The 24,105-nt window shown below is 37.4% G+C and overlaps 1 protein-coding gene across 9 annotated transcripts in view; it reads right to left on the reverse strand.

Moving 5' to 3' along the window:
- LOC122833817 (dedicator of cytokinesis protein 3-like) overlaps window positions 1-24,105 on the reverse strand; it is a 154,511-nt gene that overhangs the window by 19,267 nt on the left and 111,139 nt on the right. For 8 of the 9 annotated variants that reach the window (XM_044121730.1, XM_044121728.1, XM_044121723.1 and 5 more), the window contains 17 exons: window positions 18,086-18,167; window positions 17,447-17,507; window positions 15,964-16,111; window positions 14,813-14,901; window positions 13,670-13,795; window positions 11,352-11,476; window positions 10,833-10,995; window positions 10,482-10,588; window positions 10,015-10,186; window positions 6,509-6,606; window positions 5,261-5,344; window positions 4,933-5,033; window positions 4,430-4,511; window positions 3,390-3,560; window positions 1,290-1,482; window positions 887-1,014; window positions 189-335 (listed from right to left, as the gene is read on the reverse strand). In XM_044121730.1, the coding sequence (XP_043977665.1) occupies window positions 189-335; window positions 887-1,014; window positions 1,290-1,482; window positions 3,390-3,560; window positions 4,430-4,511; window positions 4,933-5,033; window positions 5,261-5,344; window positions 6,509-6,606; window positions 10,015-10,186; window positions 10,482-10,588; window positions 10,833-10,995; window positions 11,352-11,476; window positions 13,670-13,795; window positions 14,813-14,901; window positions 15,964-16,111; window positions 17,447-17,507; window positions 18,086-18,167 (2,077 nt within the window). The remainder of the gene's footprint in view (window positions 1-188; window positions 336-886; window positions 1,015-1,289; window positions 1,483-3,389; window positions 3,561-4,429; window positions 4,512-4,932; window positions 5,034-5,260; window positions 5,345-6,508; window positions 6,607-10,014; window positions 10,187-10,481; window positions 10,589-10,832; window positions 10,996-11,351; window positions 11,477-13,669; window positions 13,796-14,812; window positions 14,902-15,963; window positions 16,112-17,446; window positions 17,508-18,085; window positions 18,168-24,105) is intronic. The other variant, XM_044121729.1, reaches the window with a different exon arrangement.

Genomic DNA, 24,105 nt, shown 5'->3' on the forward strand with positions numbered 1-24,105 from the left:
ATTCTCTCTTGACTAGACTTAAATTTCAGTGTACCAAATGTCAAAACTAATCTAAATTATAGAACAGGAAAAAAACCGGGGAAAACCATGTTTAATATTGCCCAGTCCTAACAGAGAGGCAGCATGGCTAGGGGCAGGTCAGGGAAGAGGGCGGTGAAGTAGTAGTAGTCATATTGTTAGTTACTAACAGTGATCTCCGCGGTGCACTGCGGACAGCGTTGACCCCTTACCGCCTCCTGCGATTGGCTCTTGCTCATGATGGACAGAAGTGTCTGGAGGAGGACGTCCAACAGAGATTCCACCATCATCTCCACCTCTTCCTGCACTGACGTGTCCTGGAGGAAGACACGAGGAGGAAACATGGAGTGAAGGGGGCGGTTTGGAAAAAGGTTTAAAAGAAAGTGGAATTGGGGCAGAACAAAGGAAAGGGGAAGGTAGAAAAGAAAAGTATGGAAGACAAATATAAAATAACAAAAAAGGATTCACTGCATTTCCCCTTTTTGTAGATATCACAGGGAAGAAAAAACATTCAGATATCAATTAGCCTATATGTGTAATAGATCATTCCCATTCTTAGTATCAGTTGAAAAACAATGTCTTTTGGAAATTGGTAGCAGGAAATACTAGTGCACAGTTTGTAGAAATATTTCAAACCCAAACAAAGTAAAACATCTTATTGCTCCCTTCAGGAAGCTTGACTGGTTTCGGTGATGCTTTAGGTTTAAATAAATTTCCTAAATGAGCCTAATAAGTTCAGCACTGTTTAAAAGGTTTTGACTTCTAAGAAAATAATGTGGAATAAAATAATTCATCCTCAGACTTTAATGACATGAGAAACCACTTGGATGTACGTTCTGCAATATATTCATGTGTATACATGGGTTACCAGTGAGCTGCTCTTGATAATGGAGAAAATGGAGCTGAGTATCCCTGAACAGATGAGCAGTTCTTTCTGTTGCCTCAGATGAAGATGAATGTGATGCAGGACGACTGGGAGCAGAATCCTCCGAGACTCTGGAGGCAAACACACAACAGGCTAAACATTACTCATTATGGACAAATAGGTTCAGTTTACAGACTGATTTCATAAATTATTTGAAAACAATTCATAAACAAATTTGTAAAAGCTAACCAGAATTCGATGGTTTCCAAAGGATCTTTTTTAGTGAGCAAAAACTGTTTTTGTTATTTTTACATTTTTTTCCTAAAACATTTCCATCCCCTTCCTGTTATGGAGAAAAAGAAATCAGAAGAAAACTAAAATTAGGCTGGTAACTGTAAGCTGTTACCAGGGAAAGAGAAGAGTCTGCTGTCCACAGTTCGAGCGATGGACTGCAGCTTCACCACGTCCATCGATTGTCCAATATGCACCGTTGATGGCATGCTGCCCAAGGTCCCACGCACAAACTCTGCCACCTCCTGCACCGTGAACATCTGCAGCAGCTCATCAAAGATGGCAGGGAAGGAGTTTAACAGCGCCGCCTAAAGAAGAAAAACAGGAAAAATGGAACAAGTGAGGAAATTAGGAGAATATTCAGATGACAGCACAGGTGAGGGTCTGGAAGATGAAGATTTATGTTAGAAAGAGAACAAGGAGGTTAGTGGTGTCAGTTTCAGTGAATGTAATGGGAGAAAGGTGTCCATGATTCTGTAAAGCAACCAAAGAGAGCAGAATTGAGTCACTTGGTGTGCAGCTCATGCAAGTTTGTCCCAATCCACAGCATGATAAAACTCATCATATAAATGTGTTGGTTTTCAAGTGGGCATATATGCTAATGAGCCAAAAAGCCCAAAATAAATCATATAAATTACCTCTATTTTTTTGTTGATGTACTACATTTTGCAAAAGAGCTATCCACCTGTTTTAATGAGGAGTGAAAAAAGAGTTAACTTACAGAAGGCATCTCACAAAATAAAATAAGGGGAAAAAAACTGTAAACCTGCAGGGCAAAAAGACAAAGATTTACCTGTATGGGTAGAAAGCAAAAACACATAAACTGAGGTAAGTGGTGACCCTCCAGAAGTCACTGGCTTCTTTATGGAAATAACTAAAGCTATGGACTGAAATTAGGATACTTGAAGTTCACATTTTTTGGTTTCTGGGTTGCTGAAATTAAAATTTAAGGTTGAATAAACTGGATTTGATCATAATTCAGGAGATGCAAAGTTCATAACTCTCATGCTGCTTCAACAGTCCAAATGTGCACAATAGTCAGGATTTTAGCCTTTTTTGTGTATCTAAATTGTCCGTATTAACACTAGTCTGTTCCCTTCTGAAAAAAAGTTCAATCAAAAGCAAAATTTGAATATACTTTATATGGATAATTGCCAACTATTAGCTCAGCTCAAAACAGTTTTTCTTGTCACTCTTAGCTCTTGAATCATCAGTATCTGTATATTTTAAATCCAAAAAAACATAAATCTTTGGTGATCTTTTAAACCAAAGATACTAGTAGGTCGCCATGTTTTTTGCAGATCTTTCAGCATTTTTCTTTTACTGCCCTTTACGTATTTTCTCTTTAATGTCTAGTTTTAAGTTATTTTTTCTTCTATATTCACTGAGGATAATGTGACTTGAAGGGGAAGACTTGATAGTCGTTGCTGTTAGAGGGAATGTATTAACGTAGGTGAGCATGGTGTAATGGGTTTTGTGTAGCCGTGGGCATGATTTGTCAGTGCAGAACAAACATAAATGTGTTAGAAACCAAACATGATGTGCATGTGGTGTATTTGTGCATTATTAGGCTCACAAACAGCTGAAGACATAAACAGGAACTCTGGGCTTCACACAACAAACTGGGAGTTGTGGCTTTCTTCTAAACTTCTACTTACTGACAGCGAAGGCGGCCGCAGAGCGTTGGAGCTCCAGGCCTGAGAGCAGCTAGATGGCCCACCACCAGGAACCTGCCCTGGGACAGGGGCCTGGATCTGGCCCAGGGCAGAGACTAGAGCTAAGGGGCCTGCAGGCCCAATGCAGGGGCCTGGAGCCTGATTGGGGCCGGGGCAAGGCTGGGAGCCCTGTGGTGTGCGGGTAAAAAGGAGGTCCAGGGGAAAACATCAGGACCCAATGAAGGACAGTTAGGGGGATTGAAAAAGAAGGTGATGCGAATAAGCAGGGAAAGTAGAAAAAAGGTGTAAAAGGAGAAAAAGTTAAATTAAAGCAACTAATGCAAAACAGCTTGGGTAGAAACTTTACAATAACACAAGTCAAACTAAATAAATATTTATGGCACTACATGTTATAGAAGCAAATGAAAGTCTTGTGCAAGGCATAATGAAATAAGCTGAATAAATGAGTGAAGCAGTGACATTCAGTTCATTTAAAAGAATGAAACATTTGAAGTAAAAAAGCTGTGTTCAGTTTGTGTGTTAAAAAGTGTTCCCCTCACCTGAGTGAATATGAGGGTCTCTGAGTTGCGGCTGTCCAGGCTGAGGACGAAGCGGATGGACTGAAAGAGTTCCTGGATGCTGGTTCGAAACTGTTCCTCTTCCATCCCGCAGGTGGCCCGGGAGTAAAGGATCCGAGACTGGATGATGAACTTGAACAGATACTCCAGAGCCTGATAACAGTTTGGTGTTTAGGACAGAAAAAACACTTGTGAGATACTTAAAAAATGTAAATACACAGAAAATAGCTTGAATAATATGCAAGAGAAGTTTGCTTCAAAAATAGAAATAGTAAACAGTTAACAAAATGATCCTCATAATAAAAATGTGGATTCAATCTAGTTTCTACATGAAGAAAATTTCTCAAACTCAAAAGAAATTCAGCACACTGAGTTTAGTTGTTTTCCTTTAACTGCAGTATGTTGAGCATGACCTTAATAAGAAGGAAACATTACAAACAAGTTTATACACAGTTTGTGAAATAATTTAAAATACTGTGACAAACACAAGCTAAAACAACTGAAGCACACAGACTTCAGAAAGATGAATTAAGAATTAGAAGCCAAAGCTGCAGAATATGTCAAAACTATTCTCAATAATTCATGTCGTCCACTTCTACATGACAGTGTGACTCATGTGAGATGGATGTTTGAGTCCGATGAATATTTCAAACTGCTGAGCAGCTTTTTTGAATGAAAGTGCTACAGTCTGCAGTCCATCCATTTTAAAATAAATGCTTGCTATTCTTTGTCAGTAGTCAGAGCAAGGACACATAGACATATTATAATCCTAAAGAAAACAGAAAGCAAACATTTATTTTCTTTGTTTTTGGCTTGGTTTGGTTTAGGAAAAGCATATTATTTACAGAAACTGTACAAATCAACTATTGCATGTAACATTACAAGCTTGGTTGCAAAGGAGCATGTAAACATAGCTGACAACTTATAGAACTGCATTTAGTTTTCTGCTTTATGCGTGTTTCTACTTTGAACATTCTGAGGTATTAAAACAACGTAACCTGTGAGTTTCCACTCATTCTTACCCTCATTGCTTCCTGAATGTGGTCCTGTCTGACCACCTCAGCAGAGCGGTCCATATACCACTTCAGACAGCGAATCAGCTCTCTGGAAAGCAAATGATAATCACAACACTTGTCTTTACAAGAGCATTACAAAAGCTACACTCACATGCTCTTATTAGGTGGTGTAATTAATTTGCTAAACCAGGTGGCCAAGTAATATCTCTCTGTAAACACAACTCCACTTAATCAGAGAAAGTTGACTTTGATTATTAATTTTTGTTTTATTTTCAACTGCTTGATTTAGCAGATCTTTGTGACAAAGACGAAATGCTTAATTAAAAAACTTTCAGTATTTTATAAATAAGTCAAACTTTCTCAGCTCAGTGAAATTTAATTTCCATTTCTTGCAGCGTCTCATTGTCATTCTTTTAAGCATATTTTTCAAATCATCAATTTGGAGAACAGATCAAGAATTAACCCTCAGTTGAAGGAAGACAGTTGCAGCCAGAGGCAGAAAAACTCACTTGTAGGCCAGAGCTCCTGCGAAGTGTTTCTGGATATATGTGTCCATAACCGGCCTGAAGTGATAGTATTTACTGTCCCTGAGCAAGTTAATGATAAAAACCTGGAAGAGAGCAATAAATCTATTAATAAAACATTAATAATAATTATAAAGAATAAGCAGTAAGCTCTGCAAAAGGTAAAAGAAAAATGCACAGAAGATAAATAGTTGTACCAAATATTGAAGCAAACAGTGATTTTATATAAGCGTGTTAAAATTTACTCAAATTCTACATGAAGAAAATTTCCTTGTCTGCTTTCCTGCTTATTTCCTTCAACAAACTATCTTACCAATGACTGAAACACAAGGGGTCCATATTTGTCTGTGTTGTCATCCAAGATGGAGAATAATGTGTCCAGAATATCCTGAAGAAACTGTAAAAACACACAAACAAATAGTTGCTCATGTTTCTCTGCAATCACAAAGGCCGGTGCTTGGGTTCCCTGAAGAATGACGTGATCCAACACGCTAATGGAAAAACAAGGAAATAATCTGCCTACTTTAACATAAAACATAAGGTGGACAGATCTAAAGAGGATCCTGGTGATTTTGTACTTCCTGGTGACCTCAAATTTCCAAAAAAGTGTAGCTTTTCTAAACTATTAATGTTTTTCTGTCCTTCAGAAAATCTGTGATTTGATAGTCTGATGCTGGATGTCTACAACAAGTTCTTTTGAATTCATGGCAGATTTTTGGTATGATACACAAAGTCAACTACAACTTCAATCATTTTGAAGCATGATCAGTTGAAATCAAATGCATCCGAGCTCAACTTTGGGTGTCTTATCAAAGGGTGTGAATACCTATGTATCTATGCTAAACTATGCTAAACTCAGAATAACTTTAGAACATAACAAAAAGAGAAAAGATGAATCAAGATTTACAATGAGTATTAAACGTACAATAAAAAAAATAATAATTTGATAGTAGTGTAGTCTGCTGGGAGCTTTGTTTATCTACAGCGGGTTAAAATGTTGAGTTAGTGTTGACTGCAGACCGATACAAAGGTCACGTTAGGAGTATTTTCAGAGGAACACTGACTGAACATGGCAGACAGAAGGTCTTTAACAAGCCAACCATCAATGCAACTTCAAAGAAATTACTTCAATCTTTCCAAAACTGTAAAAAAAAATAAAAAATTAAATATAGTCCAATTAAACTGTGTTGAAATGTGCTGCCAACATTTTCACACCTCAGATGATGTGAGCTGTCAAACAGTGAAAATCATTATCCTTTAACAACACATCTGCGACAAGGGCAGTCTATTATCACCTGGGGGACATCACACTACCGCAGGGGAAGACGGTGAGCTGACCTCAAATAGAAGACAAAGTAAAGCTGTTAATCTATCAAGCTAAATGGTAAATACAAATGTTTCCTTCTTTGGACTGACATACTACATAAATGATACTTAGTTGCAGTTTCACACTGCTGGAACCACAGCCTTTATGATCATAAGACAAGTATTTTGATGTAATAAGAATTATGGACACAAACAGAGCTTTCTTCCTCCCTTTTGTTGTCACAATGAACCTGACCTTGACTATTTCTTCACCACTGACGTGTCGCAGACGCCCAAGGATGTCCATGACCCGGTCAGGATGGGCCTTCCACTTAAGGAGAGCGAGGAGGTCCACTGAGAAAATAATAGAAATATAATAAACACAATGATGAAATGACCAAATGAAAAACGGATTATGACATGGTTAGATTAATAACTTTAGACAGAATCAGGAAAATATTACAAAAAGTATTTTTATTGGAAACAAATCTGCTTCAAAATAAAATATGTTTAGCAGTGAAAAGGTGGTTTTGCCTTTACAAGTTTGCAGTCCATTGCCAACTATAGGAACTTCCCCACATGCTGTGTCACCAAGCCTAGATGATGATCTACAATTTTGTAAATTTGATTGCGACCCTTCACACCTCACTCCCACACAAAGAACTTTCCCAAACTTCCCACCAACAACACAACAACACCTTAATCTCCCACCCAACCACTGCCTGCTCTACAGATCAAAGATGATGATGAGAATAGGGTCTTCCAGTGTCTGAGTGTGTAGAAGGCCCTGAGTCCTTTAGGACGGCGGTTTTCAAAGTGTGAGGCGCGCCTCCCCTGGGGGGCGCCAGAGCACTTTAGGGGAGGCGCGGTGCGAGGGAAAAAGTAAACCGGAAAAGCTATCTGATGTTAGAGAAACGTCTTTTACGCACACGATCAACTCTGTGGATTTAGGAAAAAGTTGGTACTGTGGGGTGCGCGTGTGGAGCGGGGATCAGTGGAAATGTTTCCCCCTTTAGAGGATGTTTTGGCCAGTGATGTCAGTAACGTTACTGACGTCGGACCACTTTTTCCTTAACGAGTAATCTAACGCGTTGCTATTTCAAATCCAGTAATCAGACTACAGTTACTTATCAAAATCATTTTTGCGTTACTGTGCGTTACTGTCTTCTTTTGTTATTTAATCGTATTTCCTCTACTCGTCTTGTCGAGTGACCGACGTCTCTATGCGACAGAAATGTAAACAATGGAGGGAGATGCGCATTTTGTTGGTGGACAAACTGGAACTAGTTTGAGTTTCTGTCGCCAAGTCCGATTATTATAAGCGGCTTTGGGCTTCATTTTTTAAAAGTCGCTTGCAAATTTAATGAGTGGCGGGTTGCGCCTTTTTGGGCTCGTTTTTGAACGTGAAGTTACTCATTTGGGGTTGGAAATAAGCAGAGACTCATAATAAATCCCAGAATTTGTCCGTCATTAAGGTAGTTTTAGTCAGTCTCTCCCTGTTCATCATTTCCCGGATGATCCGTCCCGCTGTGTCTTTGTTAATGTCAACTTAATATATTACCTCTGAATGACGTCGAGCTTCGCGTTGCGCTCCAGAAAACTGCAAACATCGAGACCAATATGAACAGCGCAATAAACGTGAAAACAGCCACGAATAAACGTGTCCGTAGTTGGCAATAGTTATAATGGCAAGTTAGCACCGTTATAATTATTAATATTACGGTAAGTGTCGCAGCCATCTGAGCTGTGGAGCTGCAGGAGGAGATCTGTGCGCTGCGACATCAAACTCAGGGGCGTAACGCAGAATCTGGGGGGAGGGGGGCTTTAAAATCCTTCTTAGAGTTTTCCAGACAACAGTGGACCACACAAACTACTCATGTTTTTTATTTTTTGTACTGTTTTTTGTACAATCTCCTCTTCAGTTCAACCTTATCAGTGGAGACACATTGTTGATGTTACCATTATAAAATAACTTACAATTAAGTATTAGCAAAGCTCAATGTGATTTTCACAGGAGGTGGAGCGTTGTTGTTAGCAGCTGCTGAAAGTAACTAAAAAGTTACTTTTAGTGTAACTTAGTTACTTTCCAAGTCAAGTAGTCAGTAATATAACTAAGTTACTTTTTCAAGGAGTAATCAGTAGTCCGATTAAAGTTACTTTTTCAAAGTAACTATGCCATCACTGGTTTTGGCCAGAGCGGGGGCTGAAGGTGGAGTTTTTACAACTCCACCCCCGTCCGCCCCCCTCCACGGGGGGGGGGGGGGAGGCGCAGCAGGCATTGTGCTCCTTGGAGGGGGGCTCACCCTTTCATACTTTGAAAACCCCTGCTTTAGGAGAATCCCCTCTCCTCACAACTTGACCCTATCTTCACTGATAACTTTACGTCTCTCAAACTGTGTAAGGTTTCCATCTGCTTAAAAATCTCCACCATCATCCCAGTCCCCATAAACACACCATCACAGGATTAAATGACCACAGGCCTGTTGTGCTGATGTCTGTGATCATGAAATCCTTTGAGTGCTCCTGCTGAAACATCTGAAGGACATCACAGGCTCCTTTTTGATCTCACTGCAGCTTTCTTACCAGGCCGACTTTGTCTTGCGCCACCTCAACCATCCAGGGACATTTGCAATGATTAGGTAGGTTATGGTGGGAAGAATCTTATGCAGCTCCAGATCCACCTCAGGGGTGTGTTCTTTCCCCACTCCTCTTCTTCATATATAGAAATAACTGCACATCAACCGACCCATCTATAAAATTTCTGAATGAGCTACACCTGCTAAAGATGACAGGGGACTTCAGGAGAATCTCCCACTACCCTACAACACTGTCAACTGTGGATCATTTCCAGTTCCTAGTTCCTATTTTCCAGTTTTCTCAGGAACCAAGACGGTCCTCACGCATCCACTCCATCTGAAAGAAGGTCCTGCATAGATTTCTGCTGGTCATCTACTAAACTGTCCTCTTATAGTCTGCCCTGAGTGTCTGTGTGGTTTGGCTCAGCCACTGTACAATAGAGGTCCACAGTGCAAAAACAACTTGGTCTCCAGTGAGGATCATCAGGACTGACATTCTCTCTACTCATGACCTATTCAGGTTTCAAGCCAGTATTTCGCTTGAAATTTCTTTTACTTGTTGACTTTTACCCTCTGGTCAATGCTACAGAGCGCTAATGGCAAAAACTAGCCGTACAGAGACAGTTTCTATCCCAGCTAAACTGTCTGCTGAACCTCACAGGGTACTTAGCTTCTCAGCTGGACACAAATACTGCTCTTGTCCTGTTTTTTTCCATATTATAGCGTACTGTTAGGGACTATATTTTGATTATAATGTGAGCGATGAAACTGAAGTTACATTCTTTTGTTATACCCATAAATTTGAAGAATAAAGTTGATTTGGATTTTGATGTTTCTGACTGAGTGGTAAATCAACATCCTAAAATGTCCAAATCTTTTTATTAAGAAGAAATCATGTTATTGTCGTTTGGTTTTGAGTGCGGCCAATATTTTGTTTTCATTTAGAAGCGTCAGCAGCGGCTCATCAACATGTAATATTTGAGGCCTTAGTGCATTATTTCAAAACATATTGAGCAAAATTATGCTAAACATTGACACTGTAGGTGTTTAGTAGGCCTAATATGAAAAGATTCTGTTTCCCCGTAAAATTAAGATGTTTTTAATGTATTTATTTAAATTATTTTTAACTGAAGGAAGATTTAATTTTCTGATAGCGGATTTAAAAGCTACTGGATTAACTGATTACCGTTTTGAGTGAGCTTGGTGGAGGAAAGCTGTGTGGCGATCCAAAATGTCTCCTTGGTGCTTCGCTGGAAGATGAGGCTGGACGGGATGTTGGGGCAGCTGTTGAAGTCGTCCTTACAGCATGGAAGGCCAAGGTAGAGGGCGTGGTTACTGAAGGTTGTGTTCTCATCACACTAAACCCACAAAGACAAAAAAAGGATGAAAAGGTAGAGAAATTTAAAAACAAGTGCTCTTGTTTTAATGCTGATTTAAATTGTAATTAATAAGATCAAAAGAAATCTGATTCACTTTATTAATCTAACAGCCGTATTTTGCTAGAGTTTTTACATTTTGAGCTTAAAGTTTCTTAACTGGTCAGTATAGTGAATGCCTGGAACTGCAAAATAACTGTGTACTATTTTCAGACAGTAGTCTGTAATAGAAGAAGATGAACAAACATATGATGTGTATGCAGCGATTTCCTCTGACCTTGTAGACATAGAGCTCATGGCTCTCGTCAGATAAAGTAGTTCCATCCTCTCTCATCAGAGGGGTGAAGGCAAAGCCATAAAGCTTTTTCTCTCCTTTATCTTTAGCTGAGTGAGAGAAAACAGGGAGGAAATAGAAATGTAAAAGCAGAGAAGCAATAAATGTTTTACTGCTGGACAACCACAGAGTGTGATAAAAAATATTTATTAAGAGCTTTAGGAATTATCTGTTTATGATGTCATGTTACCTTTGATTTACCATTCACCAATAATATGTTTCACAGTCTTATTTATAACAAGTTTCTCACTGCCAGCTCTGTTAACCTACTGAGGGTATGCATAATACACTCACTTGAGCAATGTCTGAACTCAAAGCGGAGGTGGGACCCTCTGAATCGATCAATGGGAATCGGCAATTTGATCACCTCACTCCAGCGAGGGCTGTTGTTGTGGTAGAGGACGAAGGAGCGATACTCTGGGATGTTGGGCTCCCCTGAACCCAGGCTGATGCAGTCCTGCAGGGAGAGCCAGAGAGTTTGTGCAAACAGAAACAAACATGAAACAAAATGTAATAATTGCAGTTTTAAGCAGCTCATGTGAGGTGTTGTTGATTGGGAACAATAAGTTAGATTAATGTTAAGTATTTAAACTATTTATTGGAACAATAAGTTAGATTAATGTTAAGTATTTAAGCTATTAATTGGTTTAAATAAAATAATTTGAAACATAAATCTACCCAGGGTACCGATACATTTGAGGTTAACTGTATAAGCACTGATACTTTTGTACTTTGCAAATTCATTGTTATGCTCTTCTTACATTGCTGATATCAAACTAAGCAGCATATATATATGTAGGATCACTTTCATACCTTCAGCACTTCCCCATCTGCGTAGATGACATACATGGTCACTTCAATGTTTTTCTGAACACTCTTCCCTCCTCTCTCAAAGTCTCCTCGCTCCAGAGTCAGGTACAGGTCATTACGGATGTCGCCTGATTCCAGGAAACAATGCAAAAACACAAAGCAGGACAAATTAAGAGCAACAATTATATTAAGATGCAATTACAGTCTGTAACTGTTTCAGTCTGTTCACATTTAAGTACTATAAAACATAATGTCACAAACAAAGAGTATAAAGGACACACATGTCCTCAAGCACAGACTAAATCTCAGACACATTTAAAGCTGAATATCTTTAATATACAGAAGACAAATGACCTGTGTTATCCTGTGTGGATTCATTTGTCATCTAAAAGCTCGTCCTTACAGAGGAGGTGTCACCTCTAATACATCAGGTTGGGCATTAAATACTCACTCCATCTATGCCAGAGGGGAGGAGTGCTTAATGTGTGTGAAAGAGGCGTGAAAGATACTTTGACATGTTGTGTGTTTTACAACATAGTCCAGCTGTCTCTGCTTTAGAGGACAGATTCAGGGTTAATGTTACTCCCTGTGCTTATTTGGGTAATTTCTCAAAATATAACACTGTAAGTTGGGGGCTAAATGTTAAATTCTGATTAAAATATAAGAAAACAAAACAGGAAGGGTCTGATGCCACAGACATGACTGTGTTATTTCATGTGCGAGAACCAAAGTTTGGTCTAAGTGCACCTGCAAGGTTAAGATTGTTTGTTGATATATTTTAATATTAAAATCAGCATATGACAATTATCAACAAATAAACAGGTTGGAATGAAAATATGTGTTCCATGAATCACAAGATGAAGGACACAATGGTATGTGACAGGATGCCACCTGTGTCAGCAAAATGTTTGTCCTGTAGGACAGAAGATTTGACTGTACAGTAAATTAAAAACCCACATAGGTGATGGAGGATATTTACACATTAGTGAGAACCTTGAAAAACAGAAAATTTACTAGAAAGTTACTTGATGCATTCATAAGACATCCACTGAAGTCAAACATACTTACATGACCTGTCATAGTTACATGTCGATCTCATATTTCTTTCATGCTAGAAGGGAGTGCATGGATTTATTATGTTCTTGTTTATTATGAAGCTGTAGCTTCATAACGCCATGTTAAAATGGAACAAAGACAGGCCAGTACTTGTTGAAGATTCTTGTTGATAAAGAACATGGCTTAATCTGTGAAATAGCTCAAACATTGTTGATGTTAATGTTTTGTTACAAAAAGAAAGCTGTAGAAACTGAACTCAAAATGTAAACTGAGCAGGTCAAGTCTTAATGAACCAAGTTATTAAAAAAACAATGCAATGTTTTGTGAGACTTGAACACCACCAAATGTTATATATTGCCTTAGGTTTTGACTGAGGATTATGTTTGGGTCTCTGCACAAAGCTATTTGTAGATACCAAATGTATGCAAACAGGAGGTCTTCTAATTCTCAAAAAAAATACAGAGGCACAATTATTCTTAAAATAATGTGCGGGCAAATGTGGTGTGGGGAAATGGCATTTATCTAAATTGGGAGTTTGTCTACAAATTAAGAGGAAAGCCAACCTCATTTAGTATATGTTTATATATGTTTTAACCAGAGCGAATTGAAATTTTAAAGAGAGCTTTTGCATCTCTCAGATACCATGAAAAATATTTTCTGTTGAAAGCGTCGGGTAATTTTGATGCAAGGGAAGCTTCACAAAGAAATCATTTTGAAACTTGATATCAAAGAGATTTATCTAGTCAGACGTTTTGAAGGTTTTAAGGAAAAACTTGTGAGGTGCATCCGCTATGGCTAGAATAACAAAATCAGCAACCTGGTGCAAGAAGTGATACAAATTGCTTAGATCCATTGACCTTGACAGGCATTATTGATCCTATGTGTATTTAGCACCTTCTACTTCAAGAATCTAGTGCTGAAACAAAGCAAATGTTTTTTTACTGTATTTACACTATCAACCCATTCCAAATTCCTGAAGACGGTGCTGACACAAACTGATGTTGACATTGTAAACTCTAAAAAGACATCAAAAGTAAGTGGGCCCCATATGTCCCCATAATCAATATCCAGTTCATTTTTTAAAACAATTTTTAAATTAAGTTGTATTACTCAAAATATCTTTTCCAAAAGTCAAATTTGGAATACTTTCACTTGATGTTCCCTGATGTTCATTATTGTGCTACGTTCAGACAGAACCTAAAAATAAAACAAACAGTGTGGGTGGACACGTGATACCGGAGCACATTGTGCAGGATGTGACTCACCTGGCATGATGACATCTGGGAATCCCAGTTTCCGAGTGATGGCTACCCCCCTGCTAAAAATGAGAGGATTTTCTCTGCGGACCTGCTCCATGTCACCTCTGAGCAGCTGCAGGGAGATGATCAGTCCTGCAGGATTTCATGGGGAGAAGACTTGGGAATGAGTCACTTCACAGAAAAATAAGAGAGCAGAACAAAAGCAGAAATAAAAGAGAAAAGAATGAAATTTCTAAAGAAGAGCAAAAATAGCTGCATTTCAGCTCTTAAAAAGAAAATTAGATACATGGGTAATTACTTAATTGCTTTCATACAGTTGGTATTAATTCTCACATCTGAGAAGAACTATACAGATTTCACAGAGGCAGTCCCAAATGACATTTCAGATGACAACCAAACCAAAGTTCAGTTAAAATGTATGATGCTTTGTGGCCACAGGAGCTCAGGGTGTAACTCCAGGTCAGGCTTAGTCTCCTACAGAGAAACCAATTAAGATGATTTTCCAGCCGATGTCAAAGAGATGACATCTATGAATGAGTCAGATGATGTTGAGGAGTGTCTCCTTGAAGGCTTGCATATTTTTTTTCTAACTTTCTGGCTTCTATATGCATTAGTTTAAAACCCTTTAACTGAGAGCAGTGCAGTATTGTTCTAAAGTAAAAGAGGTTTGAAAGTGACAGCAAGGGGTTAATTCAGTTAATTAAAGCTCATTATTTACTTGCCATTTAGCCTGGTTATTGTTTTACATTGGGAATTCATTTTTTCACAAATCCATAAGAATTTATATAACAAGAATATGCAAGAAAGATGAAAAAATTAACTTGTGATCCATCGGAGATGCAAAACACAGTTTTAAAATGTGAATTAAGTATTTTAGGTGTGAACATGTAGTTATACTAGTTCAGCTGATAAAATAGCGAACATGCTTCTTTTTTGTTTTGTTTCTCTCAATTAATATTAAAAAAAGATGGAATCAAAAATAATAAAAACACAATGCAGAGTGCCTAAACTTATTAATTAATTCATTTTCCTTGATTGCACCTGCTGGAGTGGAGATCAGGAAGACCACTGATGTTAGCCAAGACTGCGGCTATTAATGCACATTGAAATATATTTGTTGTTTGAACTACTAAAATAGCTTGTCCCTACCGTAGTTGGTGCTGGGCGCTGTGTATTTGGTACTTGACTTCCGGATAATATTTTCATGGATCTGGTACCATTCATTCTCATTGTTACACCTGGAGGCCAAAAAAAAACTTGTTATACCAAAGTGTAAAAAATATTAAAATAAAACAGTTTGACAATAATAAGAAAAAAAACCTTCAGTAAATGATAACTGCGGCTACATAGCATAACATAGTATTATTGTCTAGACACAGGGAGAGGATGCATTGTATATATATCCAGACACGGGCACACATGTAAGCAACACAAACAGTGACATAATGATGTTATGAGAAGCACTTCAGGCCTCCTGTAAGCAATTCTTCAGATGTTTTAGTCAACAGGTATTCCTCTGCTGTAGGCCATAAATTCTTAAAGGTTTGTGAGTGAAATAACAGTTAATTGCATTGGGGAATCAAAGGTTGAGAAATCATATTTTTATTTGCCTTTTTCCATAATAAGGAGTAAGACTGAAAATGGAAAAAAAACAACTGAAAGTGAAACATTAAAAAAAGATTAAAGAGGCAATAAATCTGATATAAACACAACAATAAAGCTAAATGTGTTTCTGGCACTCAGTATCCTCCCTCTGGTTTGGTTTATCTTTAACCTCAGAGGCTGAAACATTCAGATAATTTGCATTTTTGTAACTTTTTTGTAACTTTGTTGTGAGTTACAGCTTCTGCTAAGGGATACAAATGAGCAGATGTCAAACATATTTCTATAAGAACAACATAAGTTCATTTTGGTTTGTCACTGGAAGTATTGTTAGACATGAACCAAGAAAGGCAGACTGATGAAACAGGATGAAAAGGTGCATAAAATGAATTATTTTCCTGAGGCTGTGCATATTTATGCAGTCGAGTTAAAGCAACTTTTATTTATTTATTTTTAATGTTTCCTCCTGACAGATTTAAATAAAACACCTGAAGATGAAAAAAAGCTATAAAAGAATTGAATGTTTCACAAAAACACTGGTTATTTGACTGATTTATGCACATCCGAAATCTGCTCTGTACTGAACACATTTAGATTAATGCTGACTCAGTTTGTGATGGTGCAAATTTGTCTTAGTCTGATCTTCAATCATTAAAAGAACACTTTAAAACTATTCATGTGTCAGAGCAGCCACTCACGTGTAGACTTTAAGAACAAAGTCTTTCTCCTCTTTGAGTTCTGAGATGATCTGCAGCACGTCGCTCATGGCCAGAACAGCGCAGCCGTGTGGTCTGCGATACTGAACATGTGGCGGACCTTTCTTACTGTCATTCAGCAGCATGCGACCTGTAAAAAGGATTAAAGTGTGTAAAGTTTTGCTGTACTGCATGGAAGAAAAATTGTGATTAAGTTAGATTTAAATTACCATAAATAATTACCAACAGATTTAAAAATCCAAAAATAAAATTTTGATCAATATTTTCCCACAAGTCCAAAAATACAGATATTTTCTGTGTAACTGATTTTTAGCTCTACACTGTGATGATACATGATACATGAAGGCATTTTATACAGTATTTGCTCTTTTAACAGACTTTTTTGTTTACTGTTTTTCCATTTTGGACTTTGTAAAATTTTGTTTTTTCAGGTTATCAAATACATTTTTACACCACACAAAAATAACATGGGTAAATACAATAAGCAGTTTTCTCAAAATAATAATAAAAAAAATCAACCTAACCCTATAGAAAAAAAGCAATAAACGGTTGTTCTTCACTTGGCAGCAAAAACTGCCACCAGGGGTTTGTGATAACTGGCAAGGAGTCTTTTCAATCACTGTAGAGGATTTTTGGCCCACTCTTCTTTGCTGAATTTAATTTACATTGGAGGGACTTTTTGTTTTCCTGTAAGCATTTAGAGGTGGACTTATTGCGCTGCTTTAGAAAATTGTTGGACGCTTTAGAACATCTTAGGACATTGACTTTGGTATAATTTTTTTTCTTTGACAAAATAACAAAATTAATGCTCCAATTTTCCAAAAAGTTCAATTTAAGTGTTTTCAGCCTACAAAATATTTTAACTAAACATCTTAGGAATCATGAAGAGGTTTCATGACAAATCTGAGAAGGGTTTTTGTGCATCTTTTGGCTTGCAGTGGTTTTGGCCTTGAAGCTCTCGTATGGATGATATACTGTATGTGCCAAGTTTCTATCTGATGCTGAATCATGAACACCGGTCTTACCTGAAGCAAGTGAAGCCATCAGCACTTTAGATATTGTTCACAGTTCCTTTCTGATCTCTTGGGTGAGTTGCTGATGTGTAAAGTAGTTTTGGTTGGTTGACTGCTCCATGGACGATTCACCCCTGTTCCATGTTCTCACTAAATGTTGATGATATTTCTTATCGTGTCTACTGGAGCTTCAAAACCAATGAAATGGATCTGTAGTCCTTTCCAGACAGATGGATGCTAATGACTTTGTCATCGGTTCTGAATACCTTTACTGATTAAATAAAGTCATCATTTGAGAACTGAGCTTGTATTTACTCCATTTAGTTTTGCCTGACAGTTGTTTGATGAGCTGAAACATTTACTTGTAAAATAAAATAGCTAAAATAGAAGAAATGCCAACTCACAGATATGTTTTCACTGTAATGTAAGAGTCTTAGTAAGATTGGTCAGACCTGTCCGAATAACTTGTGAGACGATGTAGAGTTCTCTCTTCATGTCTTTGTTGCTCAGGTCCTGCAGTCCCAAACAGCAAACAATAAAACAAAACAATCACTGTCAAGAAAATGCTAATTAGTCTAAAACAATTGTCTGAACATGTGGTTCCTCTTGTACTGAGCAAGATTATTATTAATAATTAGCCTAGAATAGAAACTGATGAAAAAGGAGACCTTTGATTGGCCCTAAGCTTTACTTTGTATCTGAATTATTAGAGTGTTTTATTGCTTTACATTTCTGGTAAAACCAACAAAATGACACAGATTAACTGAAATTAATTAGCAGGTAAACAGTTTATGGCACCATACACTGCTAAAGATGTTCCAGTAGTTGAATAGTTTTGTAATATTCAGTACTAATTAGATCCTCTAACACTGACTAAATCCTTTTTACCATTTTTTTAAATAAGTTTATACTATAATAGAACAAACATATTTCTTTTATCTTGTTTTTCCCTTTCCTTTTTATCCAAATAAGTCTCTAGGCTGATGTTACCATGCATCAACAGGGGGCAATACAACCTTACTTGTTTCTCAGATTTTGCCTTTGAAATGGCAACAAAATAAATGTTGTTTACGCGTGTTTGTCCTGGTTACCGTGAACAGTGCACACAGCCGGTCCACCTTCTCTGGATTCTTTGGTCCTCCGTTCTTGTTTAATCTCACCATGAACTTCTCGCTGAAAAACACAATCAAAGGTTTTAGCTTCAATGTTTCTGAGTCTCTGGTATTCAGACACCAGCAGGGATGTTGCTGCATGTCTGATCTCAGTCGTGAAAGAGAGAAAATCAAAGGTGTGAGGAAAAAAAGTTAATTCTGAAGTCTGGTCAAGGTCAAATTAATCATTCTTTTAACTAGATGTAAATCATATCAGCAAAATATTATCTGCTTTCATTAATTCATTTACATGTTTATTTATTTATTTATTTATTTAACTTGCTTCAATTTCATCTATTTAAAATTTTGTGACTCCTCTAATATTAGTATATAACTTAACACAAACTGACAACTAAATTTAGCAAAAGTGAAAATGCACATTTAGAATATTTTACTTATGAGTTCACTCTTTGAGAGACTAGTGCTCCCATGACAAGTTGCCTGAAGGCAGAGCAGAGGGAGCTTAAGGGGACATACTGAAGCATTACCATTGAATGGAGGACAGTTTGTCATAGCTTAATGAATATTAAACAAGAATGCTTTTTTATGGCTCTTTGTCTGCTTATTGATAATCCCAGATGAAAACAGAAAGAAAAGCACAAGGTCAAGCGGGCAGCAGAGCAGAAACAAAAACACTTCTTTATTTGAGCTCCTTCGGCTGGATATATTTTGGTTTCTGTTATAAAACAGTTGGCATGGTCACCTTTTCTGGAAATGTCTAGACAATATGCCAGTTAGTGATCTACTATAGTTTTCATACTCACTAAGCTTTTCCAAATTTAGTCATTTTGCCACTAGAAACGTTAATGCCTTTCAGTGGGATTTCATATGCTAGACTAATATTAACTAATTACAAATTGGAAGGTAATTATTACATGGTTATAAAAAGACAAATATAAGTGTGGCATAGGATGAGTTGAATCATGTTATGTTGTAATTATATAAATTATATAAAGTCATTTTGGGGAATGTCTCCACCAGCTTGCACACTAAGAGTCTGAAAGTTTTTGCCCATTTGGTTTCGTAAATCAGCTGTTGTTATGTTTATTATACAGGAAAACCTTTGTCAAAAGGAATGTGCAGTCACCATACTGCTTAAAAACTATACTTGTATAAACTTCAGTAACTTTGTGGCAAGGAGAAAAAAATAAAATAGACGCAATAAGAACTATACTGAACTCACATTAATGTCAGAGACAGTTTTGACCTAACTCCCCATTTTTTGGCAAATAGTAAAAAGTTTTTTGCATTAACATTTGGGTCTCTGAGCTCAGAAAATAGGTCAGAAGGCAACCCAAATGTTGTCTTTGTTTGGCAGAAGGAAGGTCCATAATGAAACTATAATCTTTATAAACAAAACCAAATGCTCTGCATGAGCAGAGCTTACTCCAACTGAGAAGAAAACAAACACAAAGCTGAAATAAATAAGAAACAAAGCTGGCCATTCGTATGGAATAAAATCACAATCTGACTGTGAACTACTCTGGCTTGCAAATATATAAATACCCCCTAAACTTTTTTCACATTTAGTTAAGTTACAACCACAAACTTTAAACATTTGCTTAATGGGATGTTAAGTGATGGACCAACAAACAGTAGAACAGAATTGTGAATGACATAAAAAATTAAATGTTTTTTTATATATATATTTTGTAAGTTAAAAAAAAAAGTTTAATTAAAATTTGCATTTAGTCCCAAAATTGATGCAACCACATGCCTTCAAAATGTACTTAATTATAAGAGTCTACCTTTATGGTTTGTTAGAAAACGTTAGTGAACAAACAGCATTATGAAGTCAAAAGATCACAGCAGACAGTATGTTGTAAAATAAATCCACCATCTGAAATCGGAAATGGTACAGTAGATTATCCTTAGCTAAACTTCCCTATAAACACAATATTCCCAGCCCACTAAAAACAACATCTGAACGCTGAAAAGTAATCTTCATGTACTCTTTATTACAGACATACTATTATAAACAAGCTACTATCAGGTTACTGTTAACGTTGAAATTCAGAGTTTCCTGTGAAGGCCAACAAATCCCCACAACACACGCTATGTTACCGCCTTTAAACAGAAACAATTTATTCCAATCCCCCAGTGATACTGCAGCCCAAACAAATACAACAAAAGAAAATAAATATGTTTTTGTCCATAAACAGTAGGAGAGTGGGACTGCTGTGTGTGTGTGTGTGTGTGTGTGTGTGTGTCGGTAGATGGGAAATAGGAGGTGATAAGGTGTGAAGAAAGACTGAGATACAGTCAATCTTTGCTCCGGTGTTGTTGGTGGATTTTTATTGATTCAGAAAGTGACTGTGATAAGGATGCTGCAGATGATATGCGGCCAAAATAAGTAACAGCCAGACAAGATGCTGCTAAATACATATTTAAAGTTATTTGTTTCTGGCATCCTCTTCAACATGTTTTGTTCTGCATAGTGCAAGGAAATCAGCGACAGTCACGCATACATACAAAAACGGAGATGAGCTGAACATAAATGCAACAAAACAAAATGCTTTCAGAATGATTCCTGATTGAATCTAATGTATGCAAGCACAGAAGAAATCAAGTGTGAATATACAGACACTCACTCATATATTACAAAGTAACACACGCAACAGTATGCATGGATGCACCAAATCAGAGAATACTCACTGTGCTCAGTCACCACACACACACACACACACACACACAGGCACCTGCGTACACACGCACACCCACACACAATACACAGAGATGCATGAACAGAACTGCAAGGTATCCTCTAAATATGCCATGTCTGCAGAAGAACCTCATGACAAAAACATTTATGCTGTATTTATCAAGAAAATGTAATTTCTTTCAAATGTACATATTAAAATTTAGTGACTTATGTTACTGAAAGATCACAGCACATCAAGACCATCAGACCACATCAAGGTTTGAAATCTAAAAACTAGAAATTTCGATTTTAAATAAAAATCTGAAAACTGTGGCATGCATTTATAATCTGTGAATATGTGGAATATCATTCTACGTCTATGTCATGTTTTAGGGAAATCTTTAAATTCCATACAACTTAATTAAAAGGAAGACATATTAAATTAAAATCTAACGTTTTAGAGCTCCTGTGGGATGCTATGAGGGAACTAAGTCATGCTGACCAAAGTAATGCACTGATCCGACAGCTTTCCATTCAAAAAACTGAAATATTTTACACACACACACACACACACACACACACTCACGCCCACGCCCACACACATAAACAGCACACTCATTACCTCTATTAGGTCAGTGTGTTTGAGTCAATGGAGCCAGTTTGATCTCATTTCAAAACTTAACGCCTGATTTCTCCAAATTATAATGGGTGACCCTGCACAACCTTATTGTGAGACTACAAACATTTAAATATATATATTCAGTTTCGCATAATATGACTTTTCTAAAAACAACAGACCTTCAATGGAAAACTACACTTATATAACAGTGTTTCCAATTAAATAAAATATAGAAAATTGGAAGAAGGTGAGACAGAAAGAACAGCAGAAGACCTCTTCCCTGGGATTGATGTTCCCAAAAAACATGTAATAATAATTGTTTGAGGAGGAAGAAGAAAAAAGAAAAGAGAAAATAATGAATGACAAAACTCAGCATGAATCTAAGTTATACTGGGACACTGCAGGCAGTGAGAAAGAGAAAGGAATGGCGATTACAGGTTTAGTCACACAAATACTTTTATAGGTTGAACTGCTTCGAAGGGAAACAGTCTTGGTGGAAATGTTGAGTTTAATGGCTTTAGGATGTTTTGGAGAGAAAGACAGGCATCATCTCCCATCTGAGCACCTCGGAGGATCTATTAGTGTCCTCTAGCCGAGTCATGACAGAGACAGAAAATAGGCCCTCAAGGTCAAAAATATTTGTGGGCTCAGCTCTGCGTTTGTTATGAGAGGGCAGAACCGCTTAGCTGGTTTGCAGCAATGAGTGAAATTAAAGAAGCAAAAAGAAGATAAGATGACAGAGCGTTTCTTGTGCCCCTATTTATTTCATTAATGGACTGTTATCCTCCTCTCTGCAGGAGCACGCACGCACATGCACACATATGGCCACACACCCCTCCATGCACACACACAGCATCAACACACACACACACACACCCCTGCATGCACACACACAGCATCAACACACACATGCACATCCCTACACACACACGCAGTCACACCATCACAGTTGACCCACATCAGCCTCTTTACTGACGTTAACTATTATTCGTCTGCTAGCATTGTATTTTCTCTAAGAATGTATAATTAATGGGCATTCATTAGGAAGGGAGGAGAGAGGTGGGAGATCATATATTATTAACAACAAGTTCTGTGTGGCCACTTGCTATTACTTATTCTACTTTATTAAGGAGATATCAGACAGGGAAGGGTGCATGATGGAAAACAGCACTAAAGTGCAAAGTGGTAGAAAAGGACAATATTCTGTGAACGCAGGCAACAATGGAGATAATGATTATAACACCTTGTGTTGTAAAACGTTTTTGCTTACAGATTTATTCTGTTATTGCTTTTTTGTCTCCATTATTTAACTTTCAAACAGATTTTATCATTAAAGATAAAAAGTACCATAAAAATAAATAAATAAATAAAAATATTAGGGAAAATGCTACCCAAACCAACCTTGTCTTATGAGAAGAAGTAATTGTCCCATAAATCTAACAACCAGTAGAAGCAATTTTAATTTCACCAGAGTTTTAACTCAGTGACAGTGGAGGGCCTGTTTCAGGTTAAGTGGATTTAAGTCTGGACTTTGACTTGATTACTCCAAAACCTTTATTTTGTTTGCCTCTGGGCCACTGAGAGATGTTAGTGTTCTCTCTGGTGTGCATTCGATCATTGTCCTGCTGCATAGCCTTAAATACGCTGGAGCATAAGGTTATAAAGTAATTGCCAGGCATTCTCCTTCGGGATTTTTTGGTAAAGAGACAAAGTCATGGTTCCATCAATTATAAGTTTTTCAGGTCTTACGGCAGAAAAGTAGCTGTAGACCATCACACTATCACCATCACCTTGTCAGACTGTATGTAAGATTACCTTTTGTCTTGTCAGTGTACATAATATTTTACTAAAAGTCTTTGGAAAATAGTAAACAAATAAAAGGCAGATTCCTGTGTTGCTTTTAGTCAGTCCTTTTCTTCTTCTTGAATCATGAGCACTGACTTTCACTGAATCAAGTGAGACCTGCAGTAATTTAGATATGTTCTGGTTTCCTTTGAAAACTCCTGGATGAATCGTTGATGTGCTTTTGGAGTTTGGGAAAGTTCAGCACCTTTCCATGTTTTCTCCATTTGTGGATAATGGCTGTCACTGTGGTTTTCTGCATTGGGTGGGGTAGTGTCTCAGTGGTAGAGGAACTGTTCATTCCTGGGGTTAATCAGGCGTGTTGAGTAAGGTATGAACTCTGGTGTAAAACATCTGTCAAATCTGTTTGCACGCAGCTGCAGAGTGGGGAAAGCTGCTGTGCTGTGGCACCGGAGGTGCGAAACATTGAACGAAACAACGACCATTTAACTAGAGTCTATTGTAATACTTTTCAGTCTGATTAATGCCAGTGACTTTATTTCCAATCTATTCTTCATTTGTTTAGATCAAAACATTATTTATAGCCTTTTGAGATCTGTTAGCCTACTTCATGTTGCCAGACAGCTTCTATTTAAGTGATGCCTTGACTCGATGGAACTATCAGCAGGCTGGTTGAAGTGAACTCAGGATATATGGCTTAAACGTCCCAGTAACCACAGAAGAGAATGTTTGTCGATTTATTAAATTATTTCATTTTAGAAGTCTTAGGAATTATTGACAGTCCTGTCTTTGTGAACATGACTGATTTCAGGGCTTCTTCATCTTTTCTTCATATTTTGGCTGGGGCAATCTTCTTTCTTCTTCAGCTTCTGTCAGCATTTCTTTCTTTGAATAATT

This window comes from Gambusia affinis, linkage group LG07 (assembly GCF_019740435.1).
Source record: "Gambusia affinis linkage group LG07, SWU_Gaff_1.0, whole genome shotgun sequence".
NCBI lineage: Eukaryota > Metazoa > Chordata > Actinopteri > Cyprinodontiformes > Poeciliidae > Gambusia > Gambusia affinis.